The 22925-nt window shown below is 56.6% G+C and overlaps 2 protein-coding genes across 4 annotated transcripts in view; both read right to left on the bottom strand.

Annotated features, from left to right (window-relative positions):
* Positions 1-1766: 1766 nt before the first annotated feature.
* PABPN1L (PABPN1 like, cytoplasmic) lies at positions 1767-5351 on the bottom strand. The gene is made up of 7 exons (XM_036346799.1): positions 5275-5351; positions 3755-3890; positions 3183-3321; positions 3073-3079; positions 2848-2932; positions 2040-2146; positions 1767-1942 (listed from the first exon to the last, which is right to left on the bottom strand). The coding sequence occupies exons 1-7, from the start codon at positions 5349-5351 to the stop codon at positions 1786-1788; spliced, it is 708 nt and encodes a 235-aa protein (XP_036202692.1). The 3' UTR covers positions 1767-1785.
* Positions 5352-6498: 1147 nt separating this feature from the next.
* The window catches only part of CBFA2T3 (CBFA2/RUNX1 partner transcriptional co-repressor 3), a 62101-nt gene continuing 45674 nt past the window's right edge, over positions 6499-22925 (bottom strand). For all 3 annotated transcript variants that reach the window (XM_036346257.1, XM_036346258.1, XM_036346255.1), the window contains 7 exons: positions 21562-21743; positions 20681-20901; positions 17389-17474; positions 16667-16865; positions 16063-16131; positions 13968-14158; positions 6499-12761 (listed from right to left, as the gene is read on the bottom strand). In XM_036346257.1, coding sequence (XP_036202150.1) covers positions 12471-12761; positions 13968-14158; positions 16063-16131; positions 16667-16865; positions 17389-17474; positions 20681-20901; positions 21562-21743 — 1239 coding nt within the window. In that variant the 3' untranslated portion in view covers positions 6499-12470. The remainder of the gene's footprint in view (positions 12762-13967; positions 14159-16062; positions 16132-16666; positions 16866-17388; positions 17475-20680; positions 20902-21561; positions 21744-22925) is intronic.

Here is a 22925-nt window from a genome sequence, read left to right as displayed (position 1 = left end):
ATGATGTTGGGAGAGACTTTCAGAAAAGATACTTTAAAGGGGGTTCACATGACAGATGGAGTCCTTTGTCATCTTCTCCCTTCTTCCTGCCTAAAACTTGAATGTGATGGCTGGAGCTCATCCCCTAAGGACAGGGAGCAAAAAGCTAGCAGGAGCCCGGGTCTTTGCTGACATACCAGCTCTGAGCTACTTGCATTCAGCAATTTTTTATGTAAAGAAGAAAAGAAAAGAAACCCTTGTTGAGGCCATTGCTATTTGGGTTTTCCTGTATTTACAGCCAACGGACTCGTAAATGCTTTCTACATTAGGGAGTTTTCACACACATTGTTAGGTTGCATCCCCATTTTAAGTGTGAGGAAACCAAGGTCGGAAGTAATGTGCTAGTCTTTGTTCTGCCAGCAGAACTGTCAGATGGCAGTTTCACAGTTATCTTTTTGCATCTTTATACAGGAGGTGGCCTGTTGAGAGCCACCTGCCTGGCTTTCCTCTGCCACCCCAGGGCTGAGCCTCTCGGTTGCAGGTCCTAGTCAGCCCTTGGCTGTTGTTCCAGATGATTTCTTCAGCTGAAGTTCACTGCCAGCAGTCAGTCTCCCCTTGGGCATCAGTACCTCTCCCTTTCCGTCCTTCTGGCCCAGACCAGACAGGGGCAAGGGGAACCGTGTGTCTGGGCTTTGTCCAGGCATAGCCACTCCAGTCTGCTCAGTGACTCACTGCTCAGAGCCCATGGCAGCCACGTCCAGGAGTGCTTTCCATCCTTCTTCCACCTTAGCCTGCTCAGGCCTGCAGTCCACAGGAAAGGAGGGACTTCTGGGCTCACTCTGTCCTCGAAGTGGCCACACAGAAAGGATCAAGAAAATGCATCTAAAGAGGAACTGCTTGGGGTAGAAGACTGTCAGCAGGACCTTAACAGAAAAGCCAACACGCATGATGACTGTATCAAGACCAATGCAGACTCCCCCTGCTGGGGCCTAAGGTGCTGAGCTGGCAGGAGCTGGTGTCATCTGCCAGGTGCTACATAATCTGCAGCTCAGGAACCACACCTGGTGGCATGCCTCACCTGCGGCCCCACTGCTCATGGTCCTGACCACGCTCAGAAATTCCTCGACCAAGCCTGGCTCTGCCCCGAGCTGCTGGGTGACCTTGGCACGGTTCCTGACACTCAGACCTTCCACCCACCTTTTCACTGGAGGGGGAAGGGACTTCAAACAATAGAAATGTACTCTCACAGTTCTGGAGGCCAGAGTCAAGTCAAGGTGTCAGCAGAGTGGGTCCTTCTGGCCATTCTGAGGGAGGATCCGTTCGAGGCTCCTCTCCAGCTTCTCGTGGCTGCCAGTGATCCTTGGGGCTTCCTGGGTTTCTTTGCTGGAAGCTCACAGGTGGTGTGCACAGGCCCCAGAGCCCACCAGACCCTCGTGGCATCCAGGCACGGCGCCTCCCAAGGCATCAGACCCTAATCTTGTTCACCACTTTCTCAAGATCCCCACTTAGTTCTAAACTGTCCGGACACATCTGTGGCCACTTGATGTGTCCCGGTTGAGCCCACATCTCTCCCTTCATGAGGTGAGATCCAGTTTGGGAGGGGTGCCTCCCCAGTGCCACATGCAAGACAAACCCTTTGGGGTCTGGGGTGCCTCTACCCCTTTCCTGCTGCCCAGAAGGTGTGCCAAGAGATGCTGGGAGACGGAGAAGGGTCAGGTTGGGCAGTGTGTCAACCTCTCTGTGTGTCAGCCTCCCTCTGCCTGCATTCCTGGCACCTCAGGGGTTAATGGCTTAATGTAGAGAAGCTCAGAGCGAGTCCATGCACCCCAGTGCCCCCACCTCAAGGTGCCCTGGTGACTCATGGGGCTCACACACCTTGATGACCCGGCCCTGGAAGATGCTCTTGTCCAGCCCCACAGCAGCCTGGGCTGAGCTCTCAGTAGCAAACTCAATGTAGGCATAGCTGGGATGAAATGAGGGCTGGCGAGGGCCAGCTCAGGCCACCCATGCCGGGCAGTTCTCTGGGGTGCCCAGCCCTCTCCTCACAGCCCTGTACCGACCCTTTGGGGTGTCCAGAAAACTTGTTGCACAGGATGGTGACTTGCTGGACCTCCCCACAGATGTTGAAGTAGGCCTCCAGCTCCCCAGCTATGACCCCATAGCCCACCTGACACAGGCACGGCCTGGTGAGGGCGCTGTTGCAGAGGCCTCCCCCTCGGGGGTCTCCCCCTGAGCTTCCCCCTTCTGGCCCCCCTGCAGCATGTTTTCTTGGTAGAGAGGGGTTGACTGGAGCCCAGGGTCGGGGAGTTGGCCCAGGCCTCAGCCCCCACTCCTGTTGGAGGTGGACTGGGGAACGAGTTGAACACCCTCATGTGTTAGGCAACACCCCCATGTTTATTTGGCCTGTGCAGAGTGTATGGCTTTATAAAGTGGAGTTTGCTGCCAATGATTGACCAACTGGGAGATTTCATGTGGAAATCCTGACTCCCTCTCACGTTGGAGAATCAGAACACTCGACCACACAGGCCCACAGGCCCTTCCCACCTCTTTAGACCCACCACCCTCCAGTTTCTTCCCTCAGGCCTGTGTGGCTTTGAGTTTGCCTCCATACATGTCCCTTCCTTATTTTTTAAAATATGTTTTTATTGATTGAGAGAAACATCATCAATTGGCTGCCTCCTGCACGCCCCCTACTGGGGATCAAGCCTGCAATCCGGGCGTGTGCCCTGACCAGAAATGGAACCTCTTGGTGCATGGTCGGTGTTCAACCACTGAGCCACACCGGCTGGGCCGGGTCCCTTCCTTTAATCCTCACAGCCAGGAGGAAGAAGCAGACCTGAAGTGGCCCCTGAAAAGACCCCATCTCACGTTGCCCACATAGATGGATCTGTGGTCCATTCCCACCTTCTCAGGGACCCCAGAGCAGGGCAGGGGTGGGCCGGGCTCTGGGCAGCTGCTAAGGGCAGACACCTCATGTTTATGGCTCACTTCTCACTCCTGGGGAGAGGGCCCCCTAGGCCTGTTCTAGAAGGACTTCTGTCATCTGCTGGGCCAACACTCCTGTGAGCCGGCCCTTTCTCAGTAGCAGCTCACAGCCCACCTGGTTTACAGAGGACGAAGGGGGCTCAGAGCTGCAAGCCCAAGGACTCGGGGGCCGGCCCACCCACCCAGGGAAGGGGTCCGCCTGGCCTGCTGGCTCCTACCTGTCTCAGGACTCAGTCGCTGCTGGGCCAGCACAGGCCTAGCTGCCTCCTCTTTTCCGGCCTGGCCCTGCGCCCTGGGCAGCTCTGGTCCCTGGGCCTGCTCCATGGCCCACAGATTCAGTTTGATGGCCTCCAGCTCCTGCTAGCATATAGCCCAGGCTGAGCCCCAAGGCAGGGCACCCTGGGCTCCTCTTGAGGGAGGGCAGAGAGAGGCAGGCCTGACCCCAGTGGTCCTCAGGGTTGGTGACTCATCAGGAACATGCTGGGGGATTCTCCAAGAGGAATGGGAAGGCCATGTGGACTTGGGCCACAGAGAAGCTCTTGTAATCCTCCCCCAACAGACAAAGGCCCCTTCAGGCCAGACAGGTTGCCCTGCTCCCTCCAGCCTGTGCAGGGATGGGCATCCCCACTACCCTCTTCCAGGCAAGGGACAGTGGCCTCTCACCCCCGAGGTCAGAGCTGCGGTAGTTCATCTCCTGCCCCCACCACCTGCCCCCATACGCAGGGTGCCCAAGGTCCCCGGCCAGCCTCCACCTGATGCTCTAGGCAGCTGTGCTCCACGAAGCTGTTACCTGGTCCGGTACTGAGTCCTCAGCCAGGTCCTCAGACAGGTCCTCCCTGTCCAATAGAAACGGGGGGAAGCCTGTATTTTCCTCATCGTCCTCCACTTTCCCACCCTCTGGCTTCAGAGGAGTCTTCTCGGTCCAGCTCCAGACCCCCCAGCCTTGGGGTCTGAGGAAACCCTCTGGAGCCAGGCCTCAGTGGGGGGGTGGAAAGAGCATGTCTACAGAAAGGCCCGATGGGTGAGGATGAAGTGAAGGGCAGGCCAGGCAAGGCCTCCAATGCTCACTTCCACACCAGCACCTACCGGCGTCCTACTTGGGTTTTTAGGCCCCTCCAGGCCAGCTGCTCCCACTAAGTACCTAAAAGGCCTCCAGCTGCAGCCAAGCTCCAGCCTGGCTTCTGGGACCTGAGGAGTCAAAGGCCATGGACGCTGGCCCGTCCACTTCTTACTCACTGGGCAGGCATCTCTAGGACTCTCCAGCTGGAGAGTGGAGTGCAGCTGAGGCAGAGTCCAGGGGAGCCTCCCCTATGTCAGCTCAGCCTGGCTTCAAGGCCTGAGCCACGGGCGATGACAGCCCAGGGCAGGGGTGGGCTCACTGGAGTCGCCAGTCTACATACCTTGATCAGTGTTATACTTCCAGTGGTAGGCCCTGTTATGACACAGACATGAACAAATTATCCGAGAGAACAGAAGGAGGAAGGATGGTATAGGGTTCAGAGCAACCTTCCTGGAGGAGGTGGCATTTGAGCCAGATTTGATGGACTGGGTCAGGAGGAGCTGGGGCCAAGGACAGCCTGGGCAGAGGGAACAGATTGAGCAAAGGCCTGGAGGGGTGAGGACAGGGTGGTTGCCCAGGGGTCAGAGATCTACCTCTGTCCCTTTTCACCCATCCGTCCATTCCCCATGGGCCCTCCCTTCCCCCACTCCAGTTCTGGACCAGCTTTTAGGTAGGAGCTACATAAATGAAGTCAGAATCCTGCTTTGGCTACAGGACACAATGGTTGAATTATATGCAGATCAGGCAATGGATCTGGGGCACCTGAAGGCAATTTATAAAGCTTGCTTCTTCCGCCTCTACCGCTCCTCACTGCTGCCCGTGGAGGGCAGCTGCAGGCCATGTCCCTGGGTGCCCTGGTCTCCTCCATCTGTCCTCGCCTGGCTCAGCGTTGGTGGAGCTACTGTTGTGGCTTTTCTGTCCTCCTGACATTTTTATGGGGGGCCCTTCGAGTGTTTTTGCCTACCCCAGGGCATAACTGGTAGGTCCAAGTTTGGCTAATTGGGGTCTCTTCCCTGGGAATTTGGAATTGGGGGGAGAGTTGCAGGCCACAGTAGACCTGGACTGTGAGCTTGGAGCTGGAGTAGCATTCCTTCCCCAGGGTGTGGGGGGCGGTGGGGTCTGCAGGTGTGAGGGGATGAGGCATTGTCCTGGAAGTGGGGACACTTGTGGCTCCCGCCCCAGCCCTGGGAAGCGTGGGCCCCTGCCTCTTTGTCTGACTTCCCCTTCCCTTTACCCAGTAGTTTTCTCACCGCAATTGATGCTGAGCTGAAAACTGCATGGTGTCCCCTTGGTCCCTGAAGAAGGTGGTCTCCAGGCTGATTCTCATGGCCCCAGGCTGTGGTCCTGTATGCGTCAGCCTCCCAGCTCAAATGCAGGTCCTTGACTCTCCCCTTTTTCCGTCTCCACATTTACATGTGCACGACTCTAGGGGGCACTATTGCCACTGTACTACTTCCAGGGAGCCTCCCTGATTGTCCCTCCTTGTGGCCACTGTGCCTGGACCTCGCCTGCTGTCTGTCCCGTATAAATGACACATGCCCAGGTCTCTCCTGACAGGCCACAGTGCCTCAAGGCAGCATCCAAGTCTGCACTGAGGATAGGACTGGCTGGACAGGGATGGAAGTGCAGCCACAGCCTGTCTTTCTTCCCTAACACAAGGCAGTTGGTCCCCTCCCTCCTGTGGGTCTAAGACCCCATGGAGGGCCTCTGGTCAGGGCCCTTCCCTCTACCTCCACGTGGGAGGCAGGACATCGCGGTGCTGTGTCCAAGCCGAGAACCGCTGGACTCAGGCCCGGGCCCGGCAGCCTCCCTCTGAGCTCAGCCTCTGCAATGGAAAAACGTTGTCATCCCACTCTATGCTGAGATTGCTGACACACCAGGCCCAGCTGGGGCTCCCGCCAGCCGCCTGGCGTGGGGACAGCCTCGCCTCCACACTGGCCTTTCCAATGATGCCTTTCAAAATACACCATGTTCCAAACCTGGGCCCGAGTATTAATAACATCCCTCCCCCAGGGGCTGCCTGTGAACCAGGAGTGCTGAGTACTGGGCGCCCGACTCTGGATGGGACCTGCCCCAGGAACTGGGGCACCATGGCTGACACTCTGGCTCCTTAGGGTCAAGGTGTGCCTTCCCTTCGTGTCCATGCTCAGGGTCTTATGGGAGGTGCCTGGCACTGCCACAGGCAGTGGGGCTCGGGGCTCATGAAACCATGGGTGTCATTTGGGGTCCAAGGTCATCCAGATCACCTTGAGGAAGCAACCTTTGAAAGTCACCGGACAGGAGGCTGGGGGTGGACCGAACAGGCGTCTGCCCGCGTCCCATACACACTCCAACGTACGTCAGACGGTTGTTTACTTGCTTGGGCAGGACCTTGTCTCTCTTGCTTGGAACCTAGAAAGCCCCCAACACATTTGGTGAATAATGTGTGAAACAGGACAGCCCAAGTCGCCGTGAACTCAAGGAGAGGCAGAGCCTGATGGCAAATGTTGGCTTTATTACACGACACAGAGGTAACTGACGTGACCTGAATTATAATGTCTGACAGTGTCCAGGTCAAACAGAGTACATCAGAGGACACGGGACAGGGACGGCATGCCACGGATCCTACACAGCGCGAGGAAAACCCGTTACAGGAGAACGACCCAACACTCACTGTCCAACTCCTTTTGGGGAATTAAAAAAATAAAAAGAGAAGAAAGAGGAAGTGGAAAATCAATGTGTTCCCCATGAGGTGTGTGAGGCTGTGCCCTAGCCCCATTTCCACGCCCAAACCCCTCGGCCTGCGAAGGATGCAGTGGGTGAGCCGACAGCTGGCCTGGCTGGGCCCTGTTCAGGTTGGGAGCAAGGGCACCCAGTGCCTTCATTCTAATATTTAAAAACCAGGCCCCAGTTTGAGTCCTAACGTTGCGTTACTGCTACAAGGGGTCTGTGGGTGGCACTCCAGGGGCCAAATTGAAGCAAAAGGAACAGAAGCATGCAAGATAGCGTTTTCTGGGACTTTGGGGGACTGTTATAGGTTGCTGTCACAGGCATCCAGCTCCCCCAGGCCTTATCCACGAGGTGTCCAGAGAGCAGACAGGTCCTCAGAGTCCAGCTCCTGCACCCCCTCTGCTTTCCTGCTCTCCCTCCTCTCCTGCCATCGGAGCCACAATCCAGGACCTTGATCACAGCCCCATTTTTGGAAACTGCTCCATGTGGCACGGGGGCCTGTGGAAATGGGCTGATGGGGCTGGGGAGAGCTGGGCAGGGGGCCCCTACTGGGCCTCTAGGTTCCCAGGCACACCTACCACCATCAGCCAAATTCAGCCTGGGCAGGGCCTGCTCCTGCATCATTCAGAGCTCCGAAGAGCTAATTTCCAGCTGTCCAGGACCCCAGCATGGAAGATGGGAATGGGAGTGGGACAGTGTGACCATGAGCACCCCGGGAGAAGAGGGGCTCCAGGAGCTGGTGTCTGGAAGGAGGTCAGTGTTGGGTTCTTTCTTTCCCTCCTTTCCTTGGGACAGTGACCCCTGGAGACATGGTAGACCAGGCAACCATGTCAGGGTGTAGCCCAGGCTACAATGCCAGGGTTTTGCCAGGTAATGTGCTCACCCTGACTGGTGGCTCTGGTCACAGGGTCCCTGAGCAGGTATATGGGCCACTTCCCAACTCACACTCCTGGCTCATGGCCACCACAATTTCCAGGTGGGCCCAGACTGGCCAGAGCTGTTGCTAGGACATCGGTCCAGTCTGCCCGTAATGTCTGTCACAGAACCTTATCTGTCTCTGGAGCAGGTCTCGACCTCCCCACAGATGTGAGAAAGCTCAGGTCATGGGAGGAGGATCCAAAGCACCCTCAAGCTTTGGAACATGAAGGGGGTTGGTGATGCTACTAATGGGTTCAGTGGCTGCAGAGGTGGATGGATTGAGATATGGTTGTATGGGTTAGATTGGAGGAGAGGTGGACAGAAACATGCATAAGGATAAATAGTGACAAGCGGATGGGTAAAAGGATGAACGGGGGAGGATGGGATCAAGTGATGGTTGGGATATAGTAATGGATGGATAGATGGATGGATGAATAGATGGATGGATGAATGGATGGATGAATGGATAGATGGGCGGATAGATGGAAGGGTGGTCATATGAATAGATGGGTGAGTCAGTGGGTGGATGGGTGAATGGAAAGCCAGACACATGACTGGTCTGGACAAAAGGATGAATTGATGAAAAGAGAGAATCAATAAATAACTTTAGATGGGCTGAGGGGATGGGCAGAATGATGGCTGGACATGAAAGCTAGAGTGGGCTGGGATAGGCAAGATGGGTAGATGACAGAGACAAGGCTTTGGTGTCATTTTGAGGATATATTTGGAAAAACTGGCAAACAGGAGAAAGTCAGGGCCTGAGCTGATCCCTCTCCACCATGTCGCTGGGATAAAACCAAAACCAACACCTTTCTGCCCCTTTCCTGTCCATCTCCCTCCTCCATTGAACCTCTTGGGGCCTTGATGAGTGACCCCATTTGCCAAGCCCACAGGAGAGCCCCCTCCTGGGAGGCTGCTTCTCTTGTCCGACAGCTCTAACCCTCCTGTGCCCCTGAGGCTCCAGCTTTTCTCTTTGCCCCTGGTCCTGGCTTCCCTGTGTCCTGGTGAGCCTGGGGATGGAGCCCTCCCTATTCAGAGGAGCTCGGGGTATGCCAGCCTGCCCATGCATGTAACGGGAGGCACTGGTCTCTGCCAACAGAATACCCCCCAGACACCACCTGGGATGGTGACACATCCTAAGAGAAAGACCAGCCTGGGTCCAGGGCAGGATGGAAAATAGGAGATGAGAGGAGGGGATGGAAATGTTGAGGGTCACACACCAGGGTACTTTCCACACGGGGTGAAGGAGGGGGCCCGGTGTGGGCACACATCCTGCTGTCCCTCGCCTGTGGGCTGTGGGCTCTGGCTGCCGCCTTCCTGTCATAGTTTTGGCCTCAGGAGGTAAAGCTGCCATTTTGGTTTGGATGGAAGGAGGCTCTTTGAGAGCTGCACATCACCGAGTTTTGGGTCACCTGAGTGGTGGTGGCCTGCGGAGAGGAGACCCTGGCAGCCACACCCCTGGTCAAAGCTCAGGAGGTACCAGGGCAGAACAGCCCCTGAGCAGACAGCAGGAAGCTAGATCCCCTCGTTGCACAAGAAAGGCAGTGCTCCAGGTGCAGACACAGGTGCTGCGTGGACACTCATGTTTAGTGCCTCTAGTCCAAGTCCTAATGCAAAAGCTCTGACCCCCCCACCCCAAGCTATTGATGCCATATTTGGTTGTGAGGTCTTTGGCCACAGGGGCCTAAGCACAGCGATAGAAACACCAGCTCTCTGAGCATGGAAGGGAGCGCCAGCACCTTCCTCACAACTCCCTGGGCAGGAGGAGTGGGAGGACCTGCCTACTGGGCTGACACAGCCGTTGCCAGCTCAGCACCCTCCTGCCCACTCTGGGCCTGGCTTCCTCACGGCAACCCCCACCCCACCTCGCTGCCATCCCCTGGTCCTGAGGATGCTCTAGGCCCGCAGGGGCTCTGCCCTGGGCCTATGGCCAGCCGCTCATGCTAGGTTTCTGCAGCCTCGCCAGTGGTGGCTTCTTGGACTATGCGATCTGGATGTGAGAACCACACCAGGAAACCTTTTGTAGATGGCCTGAGGGCACCCTCCTCCCGATCGCTGGGCTGGGAGGGGCTGTCCACCTCAGGCCCTCAGCCCGTGGCTCAGACCTGGAGGTTGGTCTGACCTGGACTTTGCCAGCTGACCAACATGCCAGTGTCCCTGGCAAACCTGCTTGTCCCCAAAGGGGGGCCATGCAAGGGGAAGGGAAACAGAGGCCTTCAAGGCAAACCTGCGGGTCTCTAGGTGAGGGGCTTCTCCATCAGACCATCAGCCTCACCCCCAAGTCCAGACGGCAGGGGCGTGAGTGATTAGGGGCCTTCGCCCTCTCCCACCAGACTCCCAGCGTGCCCAGGCCAGACACTCTCCAGACACCCCGTTTAGCAGCAAACCTTGTGGGAACAGAGTCCAGAGCGCCCACCTCCAAGGGGAGCAAACCCATGTCACTGCACATCCGCAGCCGCCATTTTAATAGACGCGACACTCAGGAGAGAGAAGGGTGGCAGGCTGGGAACACGACAGCAGCCTTCGCTGTCTTGAGAGCCCCAATCCCAAACTGGTCCTTGCTTTCCTGACATCCACGAAAGCAAACCTCTGAGAGTGTGACAGACCCACTCACCAGGCCTCGGAGATGGTGGCTGGGATGGGGCGCTTTCTGGAGGATAAAGAGATCTATCTTGGAATTAGGTCTATTTCAGAATTAGGTTTTCACTGTCAGGTGTTGTTTGGGGTGGCACCTGGTCTGTGGCAACCAGATGAAATCCATCTTTTCAATACTCAAAAAATGAATTCTTACAACTCTGGAAAAGAGATAACAATAATCAAACCAACCCATTGCTCCCCGTAGAACCACAGTTCAGATTTCTTTGAAAATCGATTTCCTACACTTGACATACTTCTGCAGTTTCTCTTAATTTTTTTTTTATTTGGCAAACATCTCTTCTTTATTATCATCATGAATATCATTATTTGGACCTCTGCAAGGACTATATACATTCACATTAACGTACACTATTGACTTCTTGCCTCTTGGTGGGGCCCCCCAGGAACCCCGGTTTCAGTAGCTGGTCACTCTCTGTATTGCACTCCAGTCCTGGGAACTTCTCACAGCGATGCAAGGAAATGCCAGATCATGGGCCATGCTGCTGTTTGTTCTCCACTGAGTACAGGTGAGAATTCCTTACTCCTTTATTTCCTTCTTGAGATCGCTTGGGGGAGTGGAGTGGGGAAGGGAGGACAGAGCTAGAGTGAGGGGACACCCCCACTGATGATCAGCTGGACAGAAACGTGAGGTTATACACAGCCGACTAAGTCTCCCGAAGGCATGGAGAGGGCAGACTGTTCTTGTTTGGAGTTTTTTTTTTTTTTTTCCTTCTTTTTTTTTTTTTCTGTAAAAATGTGAAGAAAGAAGAACAGGTTCAGGGGACACTGGTGGAGGGTGGCGATGGGGCAAAGACGAGTTGGGTGGGGCAGCACTGAGGAGGGGAGAAGAGGTAGAGGAGGAAAAACGGAGAAGCAGTCGTTATTGGCGCAGTTGCTGTCTCCTCGTGCTTTGAAAAGCACCCAAGAATCAACCCGAAAGATTGTCACAGTTTTGTTTCAGAATTATGCTCTCTCTGGGAAGGACACGTTAGCACTTTTTTTCACAAGTGGAAGAAATGAAATGTGATGAAAATTCACAGAGGGCGTGAGGACAGATGGAGGCATCTTCCCCTGCACACGTGTAGTGCATGGCCAGGCATGCCCCGTGTGCACACGCAGACACATGCACGGCGGGTGGGGTGCTGAGGGCTCGAGACCCACCGCCCTGTGCCCAGCAAAGGCGTTGCCGTCTAGTCAAAAAGAAACAAATGTCGCTTCTTGTTGGGCAAAACCCTCCAAACCCCAATATCCCAAACTCTAAAAACAGAATAAAAAGAAAAGACCAACATCTGTACAAACCCAAGAGTGGAGTAAAACAGTGAAAAAATACTTTGGCAGTGACAAATTTTGGATTTTGACTTCTCGTGTTTGCTTTTTGGATTTCCTTTGGAGCAGAGGTGTGTGCGGCATCCTTGGCTGGCTAGCTGGCAAGGTAGTTTACAGGTATGCTTCCTTTACTTTTTAAAAAAACTTTTTGGATTTCTACTTAAAGCCAAAGAGTTTGACATTAAAGGAAAAAAAAAATCTGAAACCAAAAATGCTTCTTGGGTCAGAAACTGAAGTCTTTCTTACTATCTCCACCGAATCAGCCACATACCCTTGGGGTAGTTTCGGTGACGCAGAGGCTCAGATCTCCGGCTATAAAATAACAGTTTTCTTTTTCCCTTTTTAATTAGGAAGGGGGGAACCCCCACAGTTTTTTTAGTCCATTTCTGAGTGGCTCTTTTGCCATAAAAATCCCCCAAAATTCTTCACTGAAAATATAAGCCACCAAACAACTAGTTTTTTTTTCATTAAAGAGAAAGTGTGTGAAAGTCATAAAGACAGGAAAAAAAAAAAGGAGGGGGAGAGGGAGAAGGAGAGGTAGAGAGAGGGAGCGGGAGGGAGCGGGAGAGAAGGGCAGTGGACGAGCTGGCGGAGCTCCAGCCGGTCCCTCCATGGTCTAAAGCCCGGGGGGAGGGTCTGAGGATGCTTGAAGAGGTTGTTGCGTGAGATCGTCAGGTAGCTGAGGAGTTGCGTTGAATGCATTTTTTGTTGGTTCTGTGTTTTCTTTTGGAGAGAAGCAGTAGCAGCAGTGACTCCAATGGTCGGGCTCCCAGGGCCGGGCGAAGTGTCCGGCAGCTGGGGCTCGGCGGGGTTGGTGGGCGCATGTCCGTGGGCCGAGCAGCGGGTCTAGGAGGGGTCAGCGGGGTGCGGCGTCCAGTGGGCCAGGGGAGCCAGGGCGAGAGGGCCCCGTGGAGCCAGCTTCACTGGGGCTGGCAGCACCCGTGGGCAGGCAGGGGCCCAGGCTGGTGGTGGCGTCGGGCTGTCCTGGCACCGGGTCGGCCACCACGGCTGAGGGGCCCTGCAGGCTCTGGCCGCACACGTGGTGGTGCTTCTCCCAGTCCTTGTGCTGGCAGAAGGAGCCGCAGTAGCGTGCTGCATTGCAGCCGCTGCACGTCTCGCTGGCCTTGCGCCCACAGTTCCAGCAGCTCTGGATTGGGTGGAGGAGATGGTCAGGGCTGGGCCACTCCAAATCCCCCAAGTTCCCAGCCCAGCTGCAGAATGGGGAAAGATACCCTCTACACAAATGGGCTTGGACCCAGCCAGGGTGTGAAGTGAGACCCCACAGTGCTACAGCTTGTGGTGACCGTTGGCAAACATGGCCCCTTGCGTGGGGCATTTTGGGGGAATGGGCTCGTACGACTACATTGCACACCTTTAGCCCACCCAGTGAGGTTCATGCTGGGCTTACAGGACCACCGGGTCCTCATGAGGGCAGGGAGCCACTGCCCCTTCCCTCTCTTCCAGGCAGCCCTCCTGCCCCACCAGGGCTCCAACACAGAATGTAGGGGCCCTGGAAGAACAAAGACGGACACGCTCCAACGTGGGTGCATGGCAGGCCTGCCTCGGTCACATCCTTCCCCTACCATTGGGCTTCTGTGGAACAAACATAACCCAGCCGGCCATGTGAGTAAAAGGTGGGCAGGGACACTGGGGAAGGCCCAGGCTATGTGACAGAGACGCAAACCTGCCATGGGGACAGGCCCAGGTGCCCATTTAACCTCCAAAGCCTCTTGGGCCCCAACAGCTCCTGCTGTCCCTGGCTCACTCTGGCTCGGCCACCTCAGTCTCCTGCCGTCCTCACTCCGCCAGCTGTGCTGGCCCCCATCTGGCCTTTGTCCCTGCTGCTCCCTCCTGGGATAACACTGTTCCCTGATTCCTGCATGCTGGCTCACTTCCTCCAGGACTGCTCAGACGTCACTGCGAGGGGGCCCTGACTGACACCCCGCCCTCCTTCCCACACAGGTCCATAGCCGGAAATGCTGCAGGCTTCACGTCAAACACCAACATGATAATAATCTCACACCCTCCCGCGTGTGCCCATGTGCCGGGAGCTGAGGAGGTGCTTTAGATGCCACCTGGGGTCTTTACATCCTCCTCTTGCCTCCTGCTTCCCAGGTTAGAGAGCATGAGCTCCGGTGTCTGCAAGCCTGGCTGCAAATCAAGGCCCTGCCACTTCCCTGGGCAAGCTACCTCCCCCCAGAGCCCTCAGTTTCATCTGTACAGTGGGGACACCCACAGGACCCTTCTCACCAGGCTGTGTGGGGTCAAGAGGCCCTGAGAGCTCATGGGGATGCCAAGATGGCGCAACAGCCCTGGACCTGGACTTGGGGTGGGGTGTGGGGTGGGCACCTACCTCACTGGAGTCCTCCTGCTGGTTGACGACAGTGAGGGCATCCTCCGAGGCCTGCCGCCTGGCCTCGGCCAGGGCCCGCTCCATCTTGGCGCGCTCTGTGCTGATGAGCTCGTGGGCCTTCCGCTCGGCATCTGACACAGCTTTCTGCAACTCAGACATTGCCTGCCGCTTCACCTCATTCACCGCCTCCTCTGCAAAGGACATGTGGCCATGGTCATGTGGGCCGGCCTACCCAGGTCTCCTGGGCCTCCCGCTCATAACCCCGGGGGCCGGGCTTGTGCATAAGGACCACATGCATCCCTGCACCGTGTGCAAGCATGGCCATGGAGCAAATCTCCAAGCTCATCTCCAGCAGTGTTCTCAAACTTCAGCAGCAGTGACAGATTTGGTGCAGGGGGCCTGGGGAGGGCCCTAGAATCTGCATTCCCAACAAGTTCCAAGTGCTGCTATTGCTGGTCTTGGCACCCACTTTGAGAACCACAGCTGTATTGTTCTGCCCCACAGACAGTCTGCCTTCCCCTGTGGCCTGTCTGGATGCAATCCAGGGAATGCCTGGTCTAGGGCTCTGCATTATTTCCCCCAAAACCCTGTGATCTCTCCCACATTTACCACCTCTGCCTGTTCATGTCTGAGGAGTCAGTGCATTGTTCTTACTGTGGCCAGAGCGTCTGCTCAGATGGCACCTTGCCCTCTGACACTGGGAACAATATGGACCCCTCTGCCCCCTCTAAGCCAACCCCAAGGCCTTTCAGGCCTGCCTCAGTTTACTTGGCAGTGCTGTTCTTGCAGCATGGTGTGAAGGAGGCTGGGGTGGGATATAAGGGGCAGAGATGGCCCTTGAGCCTGCTGTTTCAAGTGTTTGCACACTGTGTGCTGAGCTGCTGGCAATGCCAACTGCAGCCACCTGTCTCCATGTCACCACTCGAGCTCCACATGGTTGTCACCAAGGGTCCCATGAGGCCCTGCTGTGGGCCAGAGGGAGGTGAAGGGGACAGCCAAGGGAAATGAGGACCCGCCTCTCCCCATCCAGGCCACCCTCCTGCCTCGACCTGGGCGGCTGCTGCCTGCCTGGCTGGCCCTTTAGCCTCCAACTCTGAGCTGGGACCCTCCACTCTGCTTTCAAAATCCTAAGACTGCCTCCCTCTAAATCATACTCTACACTGAATCTTTCCCACGAATCCAAACATATTAGGATCCTGCCAAAACTGGTTTGGCTCAGTGGATAGACACAGGGGTGGGCAAACTTTTTGAATCGAGGGCCACAATGGGTTCTTAAACTGGACCGGAGGGCCGGAACAAAAGCATGGATGGAGTGTTTGTGTGAACTAATATAAATTCAAAGTAAACATCATTACATAAAAGGGTACGGTCTTTTTTATTTTTTTTTTAGTTTTATTCATTCCAAACGGGCTGTAGTTTGCCCACGGCTAGGATAGAGCGTCGGCCTGCAGACTGAAAGGTCCCAGGTTCGATTCTGGTCAAGGGCATGTGCCTGGGTTGCGGGCACATCTCCAGTGGGAGGTGTGCAGGAGGCGGCTGATCGATGTTTCTCTCTCATCGATGTTTCTAACTCTCTATCTCTCTCCCTTCCTCTCTGTAAAAATCAATAAAATATAAAAAAAAAAAAAAAGGATCCTGCCTCTTCTCTGCACTGCCACCACCCTTGAGCCCGCCTCTCTCTCTCGCTGCCCACAGGCTCTAGCTCCTGCCCAGCCTCTCCCCAAAGTCTGTTCCCACGATGCAATGAATGTCCCCCGCAGCATTCCCGTTGCCATGCTCAACACTACGCCCAGATTCCAGCTCTAAGTGCCTGTCTCGTATGTGTGTGTCTGTGCACACTCGTGTGCATGTTGGGCCTGAGGCCCTGCTTGTTTTACTGAGCATGGTGTTCCCTGGCAGGTGAGGGTGGCAACCGTCCTACCCTGGATACTAAATGCACCGTGACCCCCCCATAAGCCCCATCTGTGAAGCCCTGTGAACTTCGCCCTGAGCTTGGGGCCAGGTGAGCCCCCTACCAGAAGCTCCTTGCAGAGAGGGCAAGAGGGTCTAGTCTAGGCCTGCAGGCCCCAGCTTCCGCCCCCTTGCCCCCACTCACCAGCCTTCCTCCAGATCTCCTCAGGCATGTAGCTGGAGAGGGTCCTAGGCATGAACTCCCGGTGCACATCTGAAACATAGGGGCCGGTGTCACACACAGGACGGGGCCACAGGGCCATGTGTGAGTGTGTTCTTGGCGGAGGTCCGAGGTACTCATGGGTAGAAATGCGATATCAGCTGCTGGGCTGGGGGCAGGGCAGCGTCATGGAGGGGGATGCTCTGGACCTGACTGGGAGCTGGGCCCATCCTGAGCCCCTCTTGGTTTCCATGGCCATTACCCAGGGGATGAGTGCAGACCCACAGAACTCTGAGTCCGGGCGTCCTGTGGGTCCAGGGCTCTGCGCTGTTATCTCCCCACACTCGCCACCTCTGCCTGCTCAATGTGGAGGCCACTGGGATTTGAGTCAGCTTCCCAGTGAGTCAGGCAGTGTCTTTGTACCTCTTTTCCCAATGAAACTATTTTGGCTGGTATTACATTATAGGGTCTGTGTGCGGGCCCTGCTGCCCACAGTCCCGGGCACCCCCTTCATGCGCCCTGCAGCCCCTGCACCACCGTGCTGCTCTCTCTGCCACTCCCTCTGTCCCCTCCCAGCCCCAGCATGCACCTAGCTGAGACCCCTCTGCTCCCGTCGAGCTGCTGAGGGGCCGGGCGGTGGTGGTCGAGGGGCCCTTCTTGGTGTCCTCAGCATCGCTGTAGCGCCGGACCCAGTGGTTGAGCTCCTCGCGGTCAGCCTCCTGGCACCGGCGCAGCACGGTGAGGGACCGCCGCGTCTTCTCGGCCATGTCCATGATGCAGTTCAGGAGCTGTGGGCGGTGGGCGGGCGGCCTAAGCATGCAGGGCCCTTTTCCCACAGTCCTGGGCCTTGGCCAAGCCCCTGTCCATGAAGTTTGGCCATGAGGGGCGGGGGCTTAAGTCCTTGTATGGGGCCCTCCTTGCAAACCTTAAGGTGCAGTCTGCTCCACGGAGCAGATGTGGCCAGCACCACTCTGGGACCACACCTTCTGCCTAGCTTTTCCCCTAAAAGGAAGCAGGGCCAAGGATTAACCTGGAAATGGTGTTGAAGAGGTCCCACCCCTCCACCAAGTGACCTTCCGGAGACTCTGCAGGGGCAGAGGAGGGAAGGTTCTGAGGGGCGGACCGGGACGTGGAGGGTGGGCTGAGATGGGTGTTCCCCTTACCCCCATGCTCCCAGGGCCCACTCTCCCCAAGGCCTTGCCCCATGCCCCCCAGGTGGGCATAGAGTCAAGGGGAGCCCGCCCGAGCCCTGCCCCACAGCCCCACCGGTTGGGCGGACTGTGGCACCTGTGCCCTGGCCTGGACACTCACATTGTTGAGGTGCTTCCACTCCTCAGCCCACTCGCGCTCAGTGAGCCTGTGGTCGATCACTTCCTCTGGCCGTGACCCATGGACCACTGCAGGGGGAGAGGGGACACTCAGGCCCCACCCCATACTCCCAGGCCATACCCCACACTCCCCCAAGCTCCGCCCTGGGCTAGATCCTCCATAGGCTGTGCCCACCCGGGTAAGATGGGGAGGGTGAAGAAAGGAACAGGCCTGGCCTCTACTGAAGGCTTGGAGTAAAAGACCCATGTCCTCAATCCTTGCTCTGGCTTTGGCCACCCTTCCCCTGCCTCCCTACCTCCAAAACCCATTGTTCTCACTCTTTCTGCCCTCTGCTGCCAACCAAGCCAGACTCAAACTTCACTTCTGGGGTCCCAGCATGCTCAGAAGCTCTCAGGGCCTCTGTGTGTCCACTGCCGGGCTTCAGCCAGGCTTTACCGGTTCCTCTCAGCCAGCTGGACTCCTATGCAGGTGTCAAAGCCCAGGTTTCGGCCCTTCCTCCCCAGTAGCTCTGGGCCCTCAGAATTTCTTAAGTTCCATGTGACCCAGCAAGTGCTCCAGCTTATCTGCTGGGTCTCAAGTGAACCAGTCCAACTGTGGTCTCTTGGGAGACAGGGGGCTCAGGAAGCCAGTCGTCCTGACGATCATTCCCCACGGGACCTGGGACCCTCATTTTCCCTCTCCAGGCCTCAGTTTCCCTACCCCACCTATCTCAGGGGGCGTGAGAAGACTTTTAGGGGCACATTGGTGGGGAGAGCCCGGGTACAAGCAGCTCTGCGCCAACTGCTCTACACCTTTCATCCCTGCATTGACCTTGAAGGAGGCTCTGCTGTCATTTCCAATTTACAGAGAACTCAGAGAACTGAGAGAATGGAGGCTGCTTAAGGGGACGTGTTTGCCCAAGGTCACCCAAGGTCAGCCTGAGCAGAGCTGTGCCTTCAGCCACTGGCTGATATGGCTCCAGGGACTGAAACAATTGTTCCCCCAATCAGAAACAGAACCATCGTGAGCTGTGAAGTGAGCACAAGTGCAGCAGCACCTGTCCCCACGACGGCTCCTCTCACAGTTTCTGACCTACCCAGTGCTCTTGCCCCCACTGTTTTGGGTGCCTATGTTGGGCGATGCAGTGCCCATGGATGCTTTTGGGTTAAGGTCTCTCTATGTAGGCTTTCTTCAGCTCCTAAGGGTCTTCTGGACCCACAAACTCAAAATGCCTCTCCAAACTGCCGAAGGGGTGGGAGGTGGCAGTCACAGTCCGCTGTCCACAGCCCTGCCCCGTTGCCTGCGGAGCCAGAGCTTTCGCCAACGCCCCAACCAAAATAGTGGCTGAGATCTGCCCAACAGCTGGTGTCTATTTTTGCATTAGCAGAAGCGGGTGGGGATAGCACCTGCCTGACCCGGCCACAGGGAGCCAGACACTGTCACCTGCTGCCTGGGCCGGGGCCCTGGAAGCTTCTGCGAGGTGGGGGCGAGGAGACGGCCTTGTATGGAGTGAGGCCTCTGCTGACCCTGCCTCTGGGCCCCCTTTCGGTGTCCTGGGCCTCTATCTTAGCGGCTGCTGTTTCTAGGCTGTCCCCCAATACTCTGGTTAGGAGCTGGTCCTGTTCATCTCTTTGTCCCCCAGGGATGGCCAGTGGTCAGGCAGATGTGGCCAGAAGACTTTGGGCATGTCAGTTATGATCTCTGGACCTCAGTCTCCTCACCTGTGATATGATGTGCTGACGTATCACACATATATGAGAACACGTCACAGCCCCCTTTAAGAATGGAGTTAAGGACACAATGCAAGCAAGAGGTGAGTGCTCCACCCTAGACTTTTCCCACTGCAGTGGGTCCTCGGGTTGCGGCGGAGATCCGTTCCCACGGCGCGACATAATGCGATTTTTGCCGTAAGTCGGAACTCACCTACATTAGCACCTACGTCGCTCACACGGAGCACATACACAGCAGGAATGAGGTGAAACAGTAAAAAAAATTAAAAGATAACAATTCCTGACCTTTACTTGTGGTAAATAAATAAACATAAAGCACATATGTACATACGTCGAAATGATGGGACTTTTTTTTTAAAATAAATACTGTAAATGGGAGAGGGCGACGTAACCATAAAACGACGTACGTCGAGTCCGACGTAACCCGAGGACTGTCTGTAACATCAATAACAGCTGGCCACACAGCCCCCACTCTGCACTGGATTAACCCCCTCGGTCCTTACGCGACCCTGAGGGTGAGACTCCTGTTAGAGCCCGCCAACAGAGGAGGAAACGGAGGCACAGAGGTCATGTGACCTGCCCAAGGGTGTATCACAGGGCGTCCTCGGAGCTCAGAGGAGCCCTTGCGCTCACCATGAAACCCCTGCTCCTCCCAGGAAGGTTTGGAGAGCTTCTGGGTGGACGAAACTCCTCACCCTTTCCCCATCCCTTGCCCTGTGCATCTCTACCTGGCTGTTCCTGAGTTGTAACCTTTTATAATAAACAGGTAATCTAGTAAGAAAATGTTTCTCTGAGTCTGTGAGCCATTCTAGTAAATTAACTGAACGCAAGGTGGGGGTTGTGGGAACCTCTGATTTACAGTCGGCTGGCCAGAAGCACAGGTGACAACCTGGACTTGTGACTGGCATCTGAAGGGGGTGGGCAGTCTTGTCGGACCGAACCCTTAGCCTATGGGACCTATGCCGTCTCCAGGTAGAATGTCAGGATTGAGTTCAGTCGCAGGACACTATGCTGTCGTCCAAGGATTGCTTGATGTTGTGTGGGAAGCAGCCCCTATGTGGAAATTGGGCCCAGGAAGCTAATTTATTGCCCTCTCTGCCCCAGCTGCAGGGCCTGGTGGCCTCCCTTTTCTTGTCTCTATAACGAGATGACACACCTGTTCAGGGGCCAAGGGCAAACTGAGTGGCTCTAGGTCCCCCAGGCCCCATACCCGTCTGTGCTTGCCTCCGTCCAGTCGGGGCCTCAGGACAGGCACACTCACAATCATATCCCCTGGGAGGGAAGGACCTTTTGGGCCCTGCGGGTGAGGATGTTGAACTGCCCCCCAGATGGAGGTCCGGGAAAGATGGCTCTCCCTCAGAAGCTTCCGGAACCCAGCCAGGGTGGGGATCCCTTCTGTGCCCTGGGGCCAGTTCCCCACTCACATCCTTTCTCTCCACCCATCTCCTCTGCGTCTTGACACGTGCACACAGTGGCTCTTGAATGCTCCCCCCACACACAGGTGCACGTGTGCTCCTACTAACATGCACACACATGCCCACCCCTGCCCCCAGAACACTGCTCACTGAGTTGCCGATGGCGCTCCCGAAGCTCCCGGGGGTCAGGGTGGCGATAGGAGTCACGGGAGTGGTGGGCCAAGGCCATGTCCTCGAGGCGGTAGTGTGGCGGCGTGGGGTGGGGCAGCCCATTGCTGGGGCTGAAGCGCTGGGCAGGGCTCAGGGTGCACGGCCGTTTGCTGAGGGGGTCTGGGTGCAGCGGGTCGCGGTCTGACCCATTCTCTTTGGTCCTGGCCAAGAGAGTGGGCAGGAGGTCAGTGGTCACAGAACCAGGAGCCGTGGATAGAAGTCCAAGCAGGAGAGGTGAGAGGGAGAGAGAGGTGGTGGGCACAGAGAGAAAGAGTAAGGGGGAGACAGGGAGAGGTGAAACCAGTCCACTGGGGACCCAGCCTTGATTCCCGCTCCTGGTGTACCGGCTCTGGGGCCTAGTGGTCATGAAGTCTGAACGTCTGTTGAGAGAACAAAGAGAGGGGGACACCCTCTCCTGGCAGCAGGACAAGCACCCATCTCTGTGACCCAGCAGTGAGGGCCAGCCCATGTGCCCGGGTACCTCAGGCTCCTGGGCACTTGGGGTCCATATCTAGCACCAAGGGAATCGCCATGGAATTCCCTCCAGACTCCCCTCCTATCCCCTTGTCCCCCCCAGGGGGACATCTGAGACCTCCCCACAGCCTGGCAGGGCAGCCTCTCTGAGTCAGCCTGGGCAGTGGCCTTGCAGGTAAGGCTGAACTTGACCAGCTTGCTCACTCGCTCCGGGCAATAGCATTGACCCCAGTTCTCTCAGCACTGGAACAAGGGTGCCTGTTGAGCTGTGGCACCAGAGCCAACTGGTCCCTTCACTATCTCTCCCCCCACCCCCCCACCTCCCGGCTGGAGACACCTCCAAGTACCTGTCAGGTGTCCTCCTCTTGCCGTTCTCATTGACTTCCAGCAGGAGCTCCGAGGAGTCAATGGGGGAAGAGGCGTTGGCATCCAGCAGGAGCTGCTCATGCTGGGCCAGGTACTGGGCAGGGGTCTGCTTGGCCAGGCGGGCGCAGTGCAGGAGTTCACGCTGCAGCAAGGGCAGGTTTGCCTGTGGGGAGGACACAGGGTGGGCGTGGGCTCACTGACGATGGGGGTCAGGGCACAGGGTGCACAGCCTTGCTCTGATGCCAGGCAGGGAGGCTGACGGCCAGCCTCACTGTGTGACTTTGGGTGAAGCGCAGCCTCACTGTGTGACTTTGGGTGAGTGCAGCCTCACTGTGTGACTTTGGGTGAAGCGCAGCCTCACTGTGTGACTTTGGGTGAAGCGCAGCCTCACTGTGTGACTTTGGGTGAGTGCAGCCTCACTGTGTGACTTTGGGTGAAGCGCAGCCTCACTGTGTGACTTTGGGTGAAGCGCAGCCTCACTGTGTGACTTTGGGTGAAGCGCAGCCTCACTGTGTGACTTTGGGTGAAGCGCAGCCTCACTGTGTGACTTTGGGTGAGTGCAGCCTCACTGTGTGACTTTGGGGGAGGCGCATGACCTCTCTGGGTATCAAGTTCCTCCACTACAACCTGGGTACGAGGGCAGGCAGGAAGGCTAGGTAAGAGTGTGCCCCCGCAGGGAACACAGTGATTTGGGGTACAGGGGATCTGAGCCCAGATCCTGGTCTCCCAGGCTGGGGCTTCTCCACTTCACTGAGCTCCTTCCCACGGTGGCATCTGGAGAAGGCGAGGAGAGGACCATGATGACGGCTCCCTGCCTGTGCCCGTGGAAGCAGGCACCCGATCACCCACTGTGTGGAGAAGGAAACTAGGGCTCTGAGCGAGGACGTGGGCAGCCCGGCACACAGCTAACTAGAGATGGAGGAGCTGGGAGCAGGACCCCAGCGTGTCTGCTCTGGACCCCCATACGTGCTGATGGGAAGCCGCTGCACAGCCTTGAACGAAGCTTGGCGTTGGGGCTACGCACATCAGTGTGCATACCACTCTGAGCTGCCACATGTGTCACTGCCTGTGGCTGCACCACCCATGGTCCTTACAGCCTTCAGGGATGGACACTGTGACTGGTTCCACATTTATGGGTAAGGACACTAGGGCATAGAGTGGGAATGATACGTGGGGATGCACAGGATTCAAATGCAGATCCTGCCTGTAGCAACTATGCCCTCCTGCCTGTGCCCTTGCCCTGGCTCTGGGGCCTCCCAGAATGCCCTGCCGGGTGGCCAATGGGCTCCTCATGTGCCTTCCAAAGAGACTTCCCAGAGCCACTGTGGTGAGTGGGGTTGTGGGG

The sequence above is a fragment of the Myotis myotis genome, unplaced genomic scaffold, assembly GCF_014108235.1.
Source record: "Myotis myotis isolate mMyoMyo1 unplaced genomic scaffold, mMyoMyo1.p scaffold_m19_p_19, whole genome shotgun sequence".
Taxonomy (NCBI): Eukaryota; Metazoa; Chordata; class Mammalia; order Chiroptera; family Vespertilionidae; genus Myotis; species Myotis myotis.
The sequence above is the reverse complement of the archived record's forward strand: the minus strand, read 5'-3'. Positions and strand labels throughout refer to the sequence as shown.